Raw genomic sequence first — 12,583 nt, 5'->3', positions numbered from 1 at the left:
CAGTGAGAGGTGAGGGGAGCTGTGAGAGACGCGGCCATGCGCAGCCTGCTGCCGGCATGCTGGTACTGAGAGACTGGAACGCTGAGGCCGAGCACTGTGGAGCCTTGAGGCGCCCTTCATCACCCGCAAGCGGTCACCCCCTCCGGCCCAAGTGACATTCCAGAGCCGATCCTGGTGGACGGGGAAGCCTGACGACTGCGAACGGAGCGAGTTGCATGCTGGACTACCGGTGAGGCCTACTCATGGGGGGGGCTGTTGGGTGACCACGCTTTCCTAGCGGCGCCCTGATTCTTTCTTCCTCCCTTCCACAAGAGCAAAACCTAAGCCTCGCTGCCTGGAGACCCTACGACGTGCCATGGTTCCGCCCTGGCACCCAAAAGCAAACTCTCACAGCCGTCAAACATTGAGGGCCCATGCGCTGCTACCGGCGACGATACGTGCCACTCTCTATATCCCGCGCAGAACATCTCAGGGCTGCCGCAGCCCCAGCAGGCTAACTCACTGTATAAAAAAAGCTCACTATGGTGCGAGGGATGGCATAGGCTCACTGGGGATCCCTCTTGCCTATTTGATCTCTGAATCCATCCAAGGACTCAGCTAAAGCATCACAGGATCAACCACGGGCCTACCTAGATCAAACTACCCCTGCAGCAGAGGCCTCTGCTGTTTAACTCTGGACACCAGGGTCCGAAAACCATACCCGAGGCCTTATTCTGCACTACCTAACCACTTCCAGCGCTACCACGCCAGGTGTTTTAGTTTGTGATCAATTGGTTTATTGCCCTCAGTAAATGTTACAAGCCTGAAACAAGCCACTGGTAATTACCACTTCTCAACGCACGCCTGCAGCTACCCTGATTCCTTCTGTCCAAGGTATCTTGACAGAACCGGCTCATTGGCCACACCCTCTCTACCTATATCAGTCTTGCGCCAGCCTATAAACTTCACCACCATTCCCCTGCACTCTGCCACGTGGGGCTGCTCATGCTGCCGCGCTGACAGATACCACAAGTGCTGGCAATGGGGAACCTTGAGGACTGTTGGTACCACTCTAATACAATGACTACAATCCACATATTAAAATTGGTTGCCTTCGCACGGGCGCTACTGATACGTCATTGCGCTCCTCAATGGTCACTGACCAGCGGCCCGAGACCCTTCACATTCCAAATCAATCGGACCCCACCATATCCATCGGTGACAAACTGGACTCTGTCCTACAGGCAGTTGAGATCAGAACTTCACTAGCAAATACACGCACATCTCTGAAGAGCAAAATAGATAATATAATGACCAATCTCACGCTGATCACCGAAAATTAGCAGGCAAAGTCCACGGTACAGAATTACTCCTCACTAAACTCTAGCCAAAAAAAACAGGTATTGGATTCCGCTCTGACCTTCTTGACCAAGTGTGTCCGTATCCTGGAGCGAAGCGCTGAAGATGTAGAGGGCTGTTCGAAGAGAAATAACATCCGAGTGGTCGGCCTCCCTGAGGGAGTGGAGGGATCCAATGCTGTGGCATATATACGGAGCGCTGGATTCGGGACTAGCCCCCCCCCCCCCCCCCCTTCCAATGGCTCTCTCGCAGCTTTTCTTTAAAACGCACCCATCATGTCCCAGCCCGTAAACCTCATCAGAGTGCCAATCTTAGGCCGTTCCTGTTCCAACTCCTGCATTACTGCGTCAGGGACTCTATACTGCGCAAAACATGGAAACTCAAAGACACAATAGTTGAAAACATCCAGATCATGATTTTTCTGAATTACACAATGTCTGTCCAGCTGCAAAGAAACTCCTTGCTAGTGATCATACGCCGCCTCAGAGAACTGGATATCAGTTATTCACTGTTATTCTCAGTGTGGTTACAAGTGGTTTCTGACAGAAAGACGCATTTCTTTGACTATGTGGAGGCCACTTGGGACTGGTTGGAGCCTGCAGGCCTTACATCTTCTAGTCAACCTAAATCCAACCCAAAGACACCCAGGGGCTCCACTGCAAACCTGTGCCGAGGACGTCGACCGCGATCCAACAGCTCATCACAGCAAAAACGCAACCCCCAACCTGGAACAAGTTAGACAAGAAAGGCAACAGCCACTGCAAATTGCTGTGACTCTATGCGAGGCCACACAAGGATTCAACTGTGAAGAAGGCAACATTAAATCTATAAGTGATGATGGCTCCTCTGTCACTTGGTCGACTGGCGTGGACTCCCTCACTCCCCCTGACGTAATGCCACAGACAGCCGAGGACAGAGGTCTTTAAACTGGGGGGCCTCAAGTGATCCCAGGGGGGGGCGCCAAACTCTGGCTAAAAGAAATATTATGCAGATAACATGCCTTTGTTTTAAGCAGAAGCATGTTATTGCAGTTTTAAAAAGGTAACAGTACTTAACTGCAATGTTTAAATAGGTTTAGACCTATTTAAACATTGCCATTTTCTAAAATAATTGTGAAAAATTCTGAGGGGGGGCCCAATTTTTTTTTTTTTCAACTGGGGGGGGCGCAGCATTAAAAAGTTTGAAGACCACTGGCCGAGGACCTTATTTGAACTCCACTATACCCAGCTCACCATGAAAAGCTGACCAAAGCACAGGATCCACACAACAACAGGTTTTGCTGATAATGTTTGACTGTCATTTTCTTGCAGGTATTTGATGTACTTATCGGTAACCCTTGCTTTGCTATGGCCCTAATGATGGGCTATGCCCATTGCTGGTTACTACTGTTTGCCTTTAAATGCCATTTATTACCATGGCTCACACATTCTTCGCCATATTATGGGGAATTCCCATTTCGCCTGCTGCACTTCCCCCTTCAGCTTTTCCTCCATAAAAGCTACCTACGCTAAGCTGCGCATGTTGATCAGCAGTTTGGAAGGAAGCCTGTTGTACCTCCGCCCTATTGGTATTGTCTGTATTGTTTGTTTCATAAGTTGTTTCACTTTCTTTCACATATGTATGCGTTCTAGCCCCCCCACCCACCCAATATGGCTGGTCCTGCCCATCAGTTTTCATCACAGCTGACGGATAACACCCGCCCAATACAAACACCCACATCACCTGTGGACCCACCTTAACGTCATTACTTGGAATGTGAGGGGTATGCTCACCCCCCCTATTCAGTATACTTGTACCTTAAGCACCGTCAACCCGTATTGCCCAATTACAAGAGACACATTTAACACTGGTTGAGGCCTATAGGTTCCAATGCAGATGGAGAGGCCAGAATTTGCCACTAATTTCTATGCTGGGGGTGGGGGCCCCGCTGTGGACAAAGCCAGGTACTCCTTTTGTTGTTGAGAACACCGCTATAGACATGGGAGGCTGTTATGTGTTCGTACGAGGCTGCCTTGATGGCCATCTTATCCTCCTGGGCTCGATATACTTTCCTAACACAGAACAAGCAACATATTTCCAACACGTATTGAGGGGTATTATCCTGTTGGCATGGATTGCTGTATCTCATAGGGGAGACTTCAACTGTGCCCTTGATGTTACCCTAGACTGCTCATTTCCTTTGCTGCCACACACACCTGCAACATCCAATGCACAAACACTGAGACTGGCTCCACCACCACTGGCAACTAGTTGACATACGGCGTGCCAGACCAGCTTCGAAGGTGTATTCCTTCTTCTCTGCACCACACCAACTTCACATCGCTTAGGCCGCTCTCCTAGAGACCACCTCTTTACCATATACCACATAGTTTACTTGGGGCGAACCCATTCTGACCACAACCCACAAACATTACAATTTGCTTGAGACAACTTTCCCTCTCCTATCCCCAGCTGGCGATTGCAGCCCTCGCTCCTGGAAGACTCCCCTCCGCCCCCAATTCCACGCCTCACTGGGCACAACCATCGCTGAATACTTCAAACACAATACCAACACTGCTTCCACCAAACTAAAAGAATGGGACGCATTCAAAGTAACGATAAGGGGGCACTGCCTGGGACCTCAATGGTCCATGAGCCAAACGCTCAATAATTATCTTTCAAAATTAGAACATACTCTAATATACCATGAAAACCTAGCCAGGCAAAATCCCACTCATGCAACCAAGCTAGCAGACGCTCGACAGGAGCACATCGCACTGTTAGAGCAGTTACGTTGCCTTACCTACGCTGCGCACTCAACTCACACACATGCCGCAGCAGACAGATCAGGCCGCCTCCCGGCATGGCTTATGTGCCATGACCAGCCCAAACATCCCACTGTGGCAATCGGATCCGCTAACAACAAACTGCTATACACCCAACTCGACATACATGGGGAGCGGACTAAACACTACACACGTTTATACCGCTCAGTTTCGACTGCGAACCCATCTGACCGTGCCTCATTTTTCTCCACAATATCCCCCCCACGCCTTTCGTCAGACCAATGCACTGAAATACATGAACCCATTAGACAGTTTGAAATTAAGGAGGCGATAAGGTCACTTGCCTCTAGCTGATCCCCAGGGCCCTGCGGCCTGCCTGCAGAACTTTATAAGACCTATGCACCTCTCCTTGGTCTATGATTGCTGACACACTATGAGGAAACTCTTTCATATAATAACCTTTCCACCTCCCAATGGCGGTACAGACACCCACACTATTAAACACAGATGATAAGATCTTGGTCAAGATCCTAGCGGACCGCCCAGGAACTGTAATGTCATCTCTAATACACGCAGACCAAAACGGGTTCCTCCCTACTTAAAACTCATTGTTAAACATCTCACATTTTTTCTGCACCATGACCTAAGCCCGACAGCACTGGCTGACTCACGGGTGTCTAGTCCTATACCTTGAAAAGGCCTTTGACTCTCTAGAATGATCTTACTTATTTCATACTCTTCCTAGATATGGCACTGGGTCCCGATTTCTTCACCTCATACAATTATTGTACGCACAGGCATCGGTTAGGGTCAAGATGATCTCCATGATATCTGATCTCATACATATAAACGGGTACTAGACAGGGCTGCCCGCTATCCCCTCTGCTCCACGCAATCGAACCGCTTACAGTTGCAATTTGGACGCAAAGCGAATCCTGAGGCATACCTCCAGGCGATGGAATTCATACCAGTCCCCTTTACTTGGAGAATATATTGCTATATACAAAAGATGCATACCCCATCCCCGATTCCATAGCCGTAACGCTCAATCACTTTGCGTCCCTATTGAAACTGAAGGTCAATTGAGCAAAATCATGCCTACTCCCCTTTACACCCGACATGCCCAACCCGTATTTTACCCTTGATGAGGGTCAAATCACCTTGTAACCCCACACGTTCTGATATCTAGGTGTACAAGTCTACCATTCCCTGACGGACCTTTTTAATGTCAATATCACATTAGCCGCCACGTCCCATACAGTCCCAAATGACATTCTGGCGCACAATGCCAATAACGGTGACCAGACGAGTCACGCTACTAAAGATGGAAGTACTGCTCCGATTACTATACTATTTTACTAATCTTCCCATGAATATCCTCACTGCGTTTTTGGTACCTTTTGAGAAACACATACAGGAATTTATTTGGCACACCTCCCGTCACAGAGTAGCCTTAGTGAAATTATTTGCAGCTGTAAGCCAAGGCTGAGAGGCAGTGCTGCACCTGGAACATTACTACCTTGCTTCCTAGATCCAATGGTTAGCTCGGTGGGTACCTGACGGACACAGCCCCGCCAATCCTGGAACCTAGCCACCATCCTTCATCTACTCCACCCAGGCTCCCAACCTGGGCCTCTTGAACCTTTGCTACTAGGAATTGCTTATTGTTGCTACCGTAGATGCCTTCAACTCCTGCGACCCTAAAACTCCTTATGCACCTGCCACGACGATCCTCGGTGCTCCCAGAGGCACCACCTTTACCTCTATCATGGAACTCACTACATCGCACGCCTCAGGCATACACACACACCTGTACAAGGAACACGCCCTTCTTCCCTATGCGTCGTTGACGGGGGAGACGGGCCTGTCCCGTGCAAATTTCTGCTGTATAACTCCTTACTAGCCTCATTGGGAGATAGAAGGGGTGGTCAGTCACACGAGCCTCCCACTCACCTCACTATCCAGTACCTCCATGTGATGGGTACCAGTCGGCACCCGATACGCTGGTTTGCAGACTTGTTTCGTAGCCACACCACCTTCCCGCTTACGACTTTAAGACAGCAATCGGAAACTGACTTAACCTGCCTTTGCTCGACAAACGATGGGACGCCATACTGGATAATGCAATACCAGCGTTGGTGCAGTTAGTGACCACCATGGAAAGGATGAAGGTGAAGTACAGTGGCCTTAAGATGCTGCAAAGCATCCTCAGTACAGTACAGTGCCTAGGTAGATGAACACTGAAAAAGTACACCACATTTAGGGAGTTCATTTCCTGAGGACACATTTGGTGGTGGAAACTCAACCTTAACTTGCGCGACTGCAGAGCGGACAACGGCATGGTGCACTGCTGTTTGACAGCAGCACCTTTGCAGTGCGATCAGCATCCGAGCCCGGGATGAGTCACGAGACGCTCCTGCTCTGGCTATTAGAGATACAACACAGGCCCTAGGTGGCTCTTGGCTTATAAAATGAGGCAAATCTGATACTTCGGGACACATTTGTTTATCTTGTTGAAAGTGCAGCGCTAGTCAAAGCTGGGTCTACCCGAGTGATCATTTGACCACCTAAGTCAGCGGTCTTAACCTTTTGCCTTCTGTGGACCCTCACTGAATAATTATTGGAATCTGGGGACTCACAATGAGTCATTGTTGGAAGTTGGGGACCCCTGTCCTAAGCGATTTCTATGATTTGAACCTCAAAATAATGCATAGAAATGAAAACCAATTATAAAAACCAAGAAAAAGCTCAACTATTGAAATATTTTGAGTAATTAATCAAATATAGAAAACGTTTTTAGATTTGCATTTTTTATTAGTATATATTTTATTAAATTAACTTTATTCATTTGAATAACCACTTACCAAAGTCCTACAACTGTAGAGCTAACTAGATACAGTTCTGTATGGACAGCAGTGTGCACTGAAATGCAGAGTTGTTTGTGAAGCGAAAAAGAAAGCTGTAAGCCACGAAAAGAGGGGCTTTGTGCAGTGAAATGGATGGCTGTGTGTGTGAGAAAAGGACAGCTGTGCAGTGAAATGAAGAGTTGTGTGCAACGAAAAGGGGAAATGTGCAGTGAAAAAGACAGCTCTGTGCAGTGAAAAGAAGGGCTGTGTGTACTGTGAAATGTACATATATGTGCAGTGAAATGAACAGCTTTCGGATGTGAAATGGGATGTTGTGTGCAGTGAAAAGGAGAGCTGCGTGCAGTGAAAACGAGAGCTGCGTTCAGTGAGAGAGAGAGAACTACCTGGAGCAAAACGAAGAACTCCTGCAAGAAATGACCTCAGAAATATGAAAAGTTTCACCTTTCCTCTTTTCCTATCAAATCGTAATCCTTGCTGTCGCCAGCGTCACAGACACAAAGGTTTGTTACCAACTACCCGCAGTAATGGGACGCCTTGCTGAACTAACAGGTCGCACACACCAGGATCCATTTCAATACTGAAAGTGTAAATGTATTGCCTTTTTATATAGTGCTACAATTCACACAAAAGCAGTTTCACAGCTCTTCTGAAATAATTTAAAAACAAACAAAAAAAAAAAAACATGGAGTGAAATTGTGCCTGAGAAGAACAGAACTTCCTCAGCTCTGGAGCTGAAAACCAAATTCATTTTTTAGCGTAGGCGATGCTCTCAGTTACGTTAACATGCGCTTGGAAGAATTTAAAGGGGAAAGTTCGGTCTTAGTGGTTGGACTTTACAAATTTTAAACTGAAAAATAGCCTGAAAGGCACCCTTGTGAATGCAAGAAAGCAAACAAAACTAAGGAGGATATGAGAGACACAAGGAAAATTCAGAAGTGAGAGGGCTGGAGAAGAGTCTGCAATGAAGACCAGCGGCTGCGCACCCAGGGAACCTTTCAAAGCGCTACAGAGGAAGACTCAGGTAGTCTAGGCGTCTTCTAAAAAGGCCACTCGTTGCAATCTTAGGACCTCGAAGGAAATGAGAAAAAACAACAAAATCTCAGCATTTGCAAAGGCACCCCACTCCTCCAGCCTGCACCCCCAAAGTATTGGTTAGAGAAACTAACCTAACATGAGAGAGATGCATACCTGAACGGGTTGTGCGGAGGGGGCCTTCCATTTCTAAAAAGACAACGTCACCGCTGAAGCCAGTTGTGTTTTTTATTTAGATATATAAAACATATTTACTCCAAAAGGATTTAGTTTAAAAACAATGCACACACCATTCGCCAGGTTCACATAGTGCAATAAAACTATACATTCATATTTTTTTTTTTTATCTTCAGAAACAGTTTGCAAACTATGAAATACTAGTTGAATGGCTATATTCCAGTTTACCAATATCGCCAGTTTACAACTGCCAGGGAACCCTGCACGCCTGCTAAAACCGCTGCCGGTCTAAGAGCAAGCGTGACTTGGCCCATTGCGGTAATCCTGCAGTGGAAACTGCTTAAGGTGAGCTCTGGGTACCACCACATCCCTTAACAGCCTTCTCCCTTCTTGAATCTAAAAGCGGACAGAGGCGGGAAACCTTTCATCCAAGCCAGAAGCTGAAGCAGTCACATTACATGAAAAAAAAAGATGCAAGACTGAGCAGTTATGAAACAAGCAGAAACCTGGTTTCAGTGGGTGATGTGTCCACCAATTTATGGGTGGAAAAAAAGTTACTTACCTGAAACATTGTTATTTCATTTTAATAGTAATCATAAATTCACATGCTTTGCATACTGCTGCCATCTGGTGGTTGGCTAAGGGTATAGCTCTAAAACATTTTATACACGCTACATCTGGCAGTCAGGTGGTTGCTCAATAACCAGCACAGGAACCCTCTACTGATCTACCAGGTCATGATCTGCCATCCTCGTTCAGGGGAAAGTTGGCTGGGAATCATCTCGAACTATAACAGATACCAAGCTGTAAAAACACTGTTGCTGATAAATAACTGCTTAGTGTGAAGTATGGATCTTTCAAACACTCCAAAGCTAAGCTTTGAATTTAGAAAGTTCTGTATTGGAGGAAAAGTTGTCTTTTAAGAAAAGGTTTTGAAGTACCACCTGAGTTAGCAGCACTCCTGCATTGGTTCAACAGGAGAGTGTACACTGAATACCATGTGGCTGCTCTGCAGAGTTCATTTAAGCAGATCTTTTCCCACAGCTACGGTCTTCTCACTTGTGGCTCTTTTCAAGAATTTGCTGTTTGCTAACCAAACAATAACATTGGATACAATGTTACTATCCAGTGGAGCAGACTATTTCAATGCCTCTTTGTCCACAAAGCGGATATAAAGCTAAGATTTTTCTCAAGGCTTCACTGGCCAGTGATCAGTCAAGAGAGAGGTTTCGGTTGCCCTTGCGTCCTAGGTTCACAAAGTGCTTTAATTGTGACTTTATCAGAAGCAAACAGGACGGTAGAGCAATAAACTGATTGATCGGACATACTTTGGGGCAAGAAATTGCAGGTTCTTCCGGTGGTCTTGTTATGATCGAACATGACGGAAGGTTTGTTTAATACTAGTGATGGCAGCTCCCTGACTCACTGGGAGTTTAGATTCCATGGCAGCCATGCTCGGAAATGGATTTGTGCACTTGAAGTTGGCTTTCAGGCCAGCAGCTTTCTAGTGACCTTTAAAGATGTCAAAGCAGGCGGGCCCAAACCTGATGTGCAAGTCACTGGACATGCAAGCCTCGAGTGAGATGTACGTGTTGGCGCCAGCACATTATTTCCAGAGCTGCTTCCTGGCCTCGACTATTCGCTCGAGGTTAATGGTGAAGCGATTCATGCACAGCTTCTGGACATGACAACCAGGAACAAAGGCATTGAGTGAAATCACAGCCAGGCCCGATTAGCAGATTCCTGGGACTTCACTCCCATCAGAGTGCAGAAACGTCCACCACAAGTGGTCCAGCACTGATGCATGGAGCGGGTGATCCAGGCTAGGCATTTGCAATACACAACTTAATTTAATGGCTTAAATCAGATGGGTAAATGCGGATATTCAGAAAATCCGATATGACTGCACCAATCCCTCCAATTCATAAACGGCGGACGAGCAGGTTTTAAAAAGATTTTACACCCATTCGCTTTTCAACCACCGGACAGCAAGAAACTACAAAGCACGCTTCTTAGAGCAGGCTGCAAGAACACAGTGGCCGAACTACACCCAACAAACCACAGGTTTGTGACAGACTTGTAGCCTGTACCATAGCAGACATGCCGAATAAAACAATGTTCTCCCTGCCACAGCTTCCAAGTAACCATGTGGCGAATGGTACAGCCCAGGCCTTCTAGCCCTCAGCACTATGAAGGCTGGGATTAATCCTTAAAATTTAATAAGGTAACTAAAAGTCTCAGAATGAAAAGTGATGTTAGCTAAAAACAAACAAAAAACAGAGCGGTCTGCTGGAGGTCCTACAAATGACAACTCTTTCCTTGCGAGCCAGCCTGGTACAAGTGTTTTCATGGAGCTCATTCTCTTTACACAGCTTTTATCTTGCATCTTCTTCACAGCCCTTTCTTTCCTCTACCCCTCACAGAGCTTGGAGGTGGTCTCAGGCCTACATTAGTGTTTTATGAACAACCAACATAACTTTAGCACACAGCACTGGGCTACTCGCTTAGCGAAAAAGTTTCAGTAGAGACAAAGCAGGCTCAGTGGTGCAGCAGTGACACCTCGTGGTCAACCCACAGTAAGACACTAGCTGAAAAAAAGGAGGGGGGCCGCAGGTTTTTGCCCTGCCACAGGGGTCGCCATTTCACCTGTTTCTGCTATGGTAGAAAGGAATGCATGCAATGATAGGTTTGGTCTTTGAGTATTGACTCTAAAAGGACTTAGGGGCAATAAATAGACATAAGAAAATGATGTCACAAGCCATGCAAACTAGGGAGTCTGCAGGCTAGCTAAACATCTAAAAACATTTCAGAGAAATTAAAAAAAAAAAAAAAAAAAAAGGACAATCAGTCTGTCCCGAGAAGAGATGAGAAGGGTTTCTCACAGCAACGCTCAAAGCGCAGCATGAATTAAAGACTAGAGAGGAGGCTACTCCTTGCAAAGAAAGAAAAAAGTGGCAAAGTGGTTGTAAATGCTATGGTTCACATATAATAAAAACAGAAAATGTGACAGCACCTTGCAGACGTACAGTACCAGTGATTCTGAACATTTTGTTGACAAGAGGTGATTCAGAAGTCTTTGAAATGCCCGAGAAACCCAAGATCACCTCTGCTGAGATGCAGGGTCATTAAACGTAAATAGTAAAACATTATTTATGACTGTTAGCATCAATGTAGACACATTAAAAAAATAATAAAAGTATTGTGCAAATGCAGTAAAAATTAATTCAATTTGCTCCTTCCATCCGTCATCTTTCAGACTTGTCCATTCACCCTCCACTTCGTCTACAAGCTGTTCTCGCTCAGGAGGACAAACATGAAAAAGTGTGATATACTGAGAACATCAGATCATGGGAACTCCTTTTCATGAGGTTTGTACAACTCTTCCCTTTTTTGTTGTAGAATTTAGCTAGAAATCATTGAGACTGTGTGGTCAAGCAGATGCTCCAGTTCCAAAAAAGATTTTGAAGCAAGCTTGGGTGACCAAAGATCTGAATCCTGAATTCCAAGAGCATTATATTTCCCATCAGTGAGTCACACATAATGGAATGGAAAAGGTCTTTTCCTCGTAAAGCGCACAAACGTAACTTGATCTGCAGCTCACATCTGCCAGATTACCCATCTGCAGTAGACTCTTCAAGCGCGCAGCTTACTCCCATCCTGGGCTTTCAAGGACATCTGAGAATTAAAGGTGCAGCTTTAATGACCTCTTCTGCCTCTTTATTCCTGAGCAAGCAGGTACGCTCCTCCGTCATCAGACAAAAGGGACTTCTTGGGCCGAAATAATGACCACAAGCGGGACAAACCAAATATATCCTGTGCCTCACTGGCCAATCCGGATATCCGCTGGACGCAGCTGTCTCTCCCCCTCAGCTAGAAAGATCTGCATTGCCCTGTGCAGCATAAGCACCCCAAGTCGCCTTCGCCGCTTCATCGGCCAATCCTGAGAGTAGCCATAATAATTCCCTTTCTTCTGATTGGTCAACATCTTGATCCCTAAAGAGTTAAAAAGAGGAGGGAAGCATGTTAGAGTGGGTCAGAAAACTGCTAACATGCCAGGAAAGATATATCTATAATGAAGGGTGGCATCGGTGTGACGTTTGAAAAGGTCTTGCTACAATCTTGTGAAAGACCACACTTTATCTGCATCTGTTCCAAAGTAGAAAAATCGAATGGAGATGGTGTAGAGGAAGGTTAATGAGACAATGAAAGAGGTGCCCTTGAAACCCCAGTGAACAGAGGTTAGTACAGTCTGGAAAAGAGAGGAAGGATGCGAGAAGTGACTGTAAATGTCCAAATGGTATAAACATAAAAGAGGAATTCAGCATGCTCAAGTGCGGATGCAATCTTACATGCAAGGGAATACGAGATTAGCCTTGTCTGGTGTGAGGCTCTCAAGTAAAACAA

At 46.2% G+C, this 12,583-nt stretch overlaps 1 protein-coding gene across 1 annotated transcript in view; it reads right to left on the bottom strand.

Annotated features, from left to right (window-relative positions):
• Window positions 1-8,212: 8,212 nt before the first annotated feature.
• ANKLE1 (ankyrin repeat and LEM domain containing 1) overlaps window positions 8,213-12,583 on the bottom strand; it is a 39,433-nt gene continuing 35,062 nt past the window's right edge. The window contains exon 9 of the mRNA XM_069216808.1: window positions 8,213-12,172. Within this exon, the coding sequence (XP_069072909.1) occupies window positions 12,000-12,172 (173 nt within the window). The 3' untranslated portion in view covers window positions 8,213-11,999. The remainder of the gene's footprint in view (window positions 12,173-12,583) is intronic.

This window comes from Pleurodeles waltl, chromosome 12 (genome assembly GCF_031143425.1).
Source record: "Pleurodeles waltl isolate 20211129_DDA chromosome 12, aPleWal1.hap1.20221129, whole genome shotgun sequence".
Taxonomy (NCBI): Eukaryota; Metazoa; Chordata; class Amphibia; order Caudata; family Salamandridae; genus Pleurodeles; species Pleurodeles waltl.
This window is presented reverse-complemented; position numbering and strand designations above follow the sequence as displayed.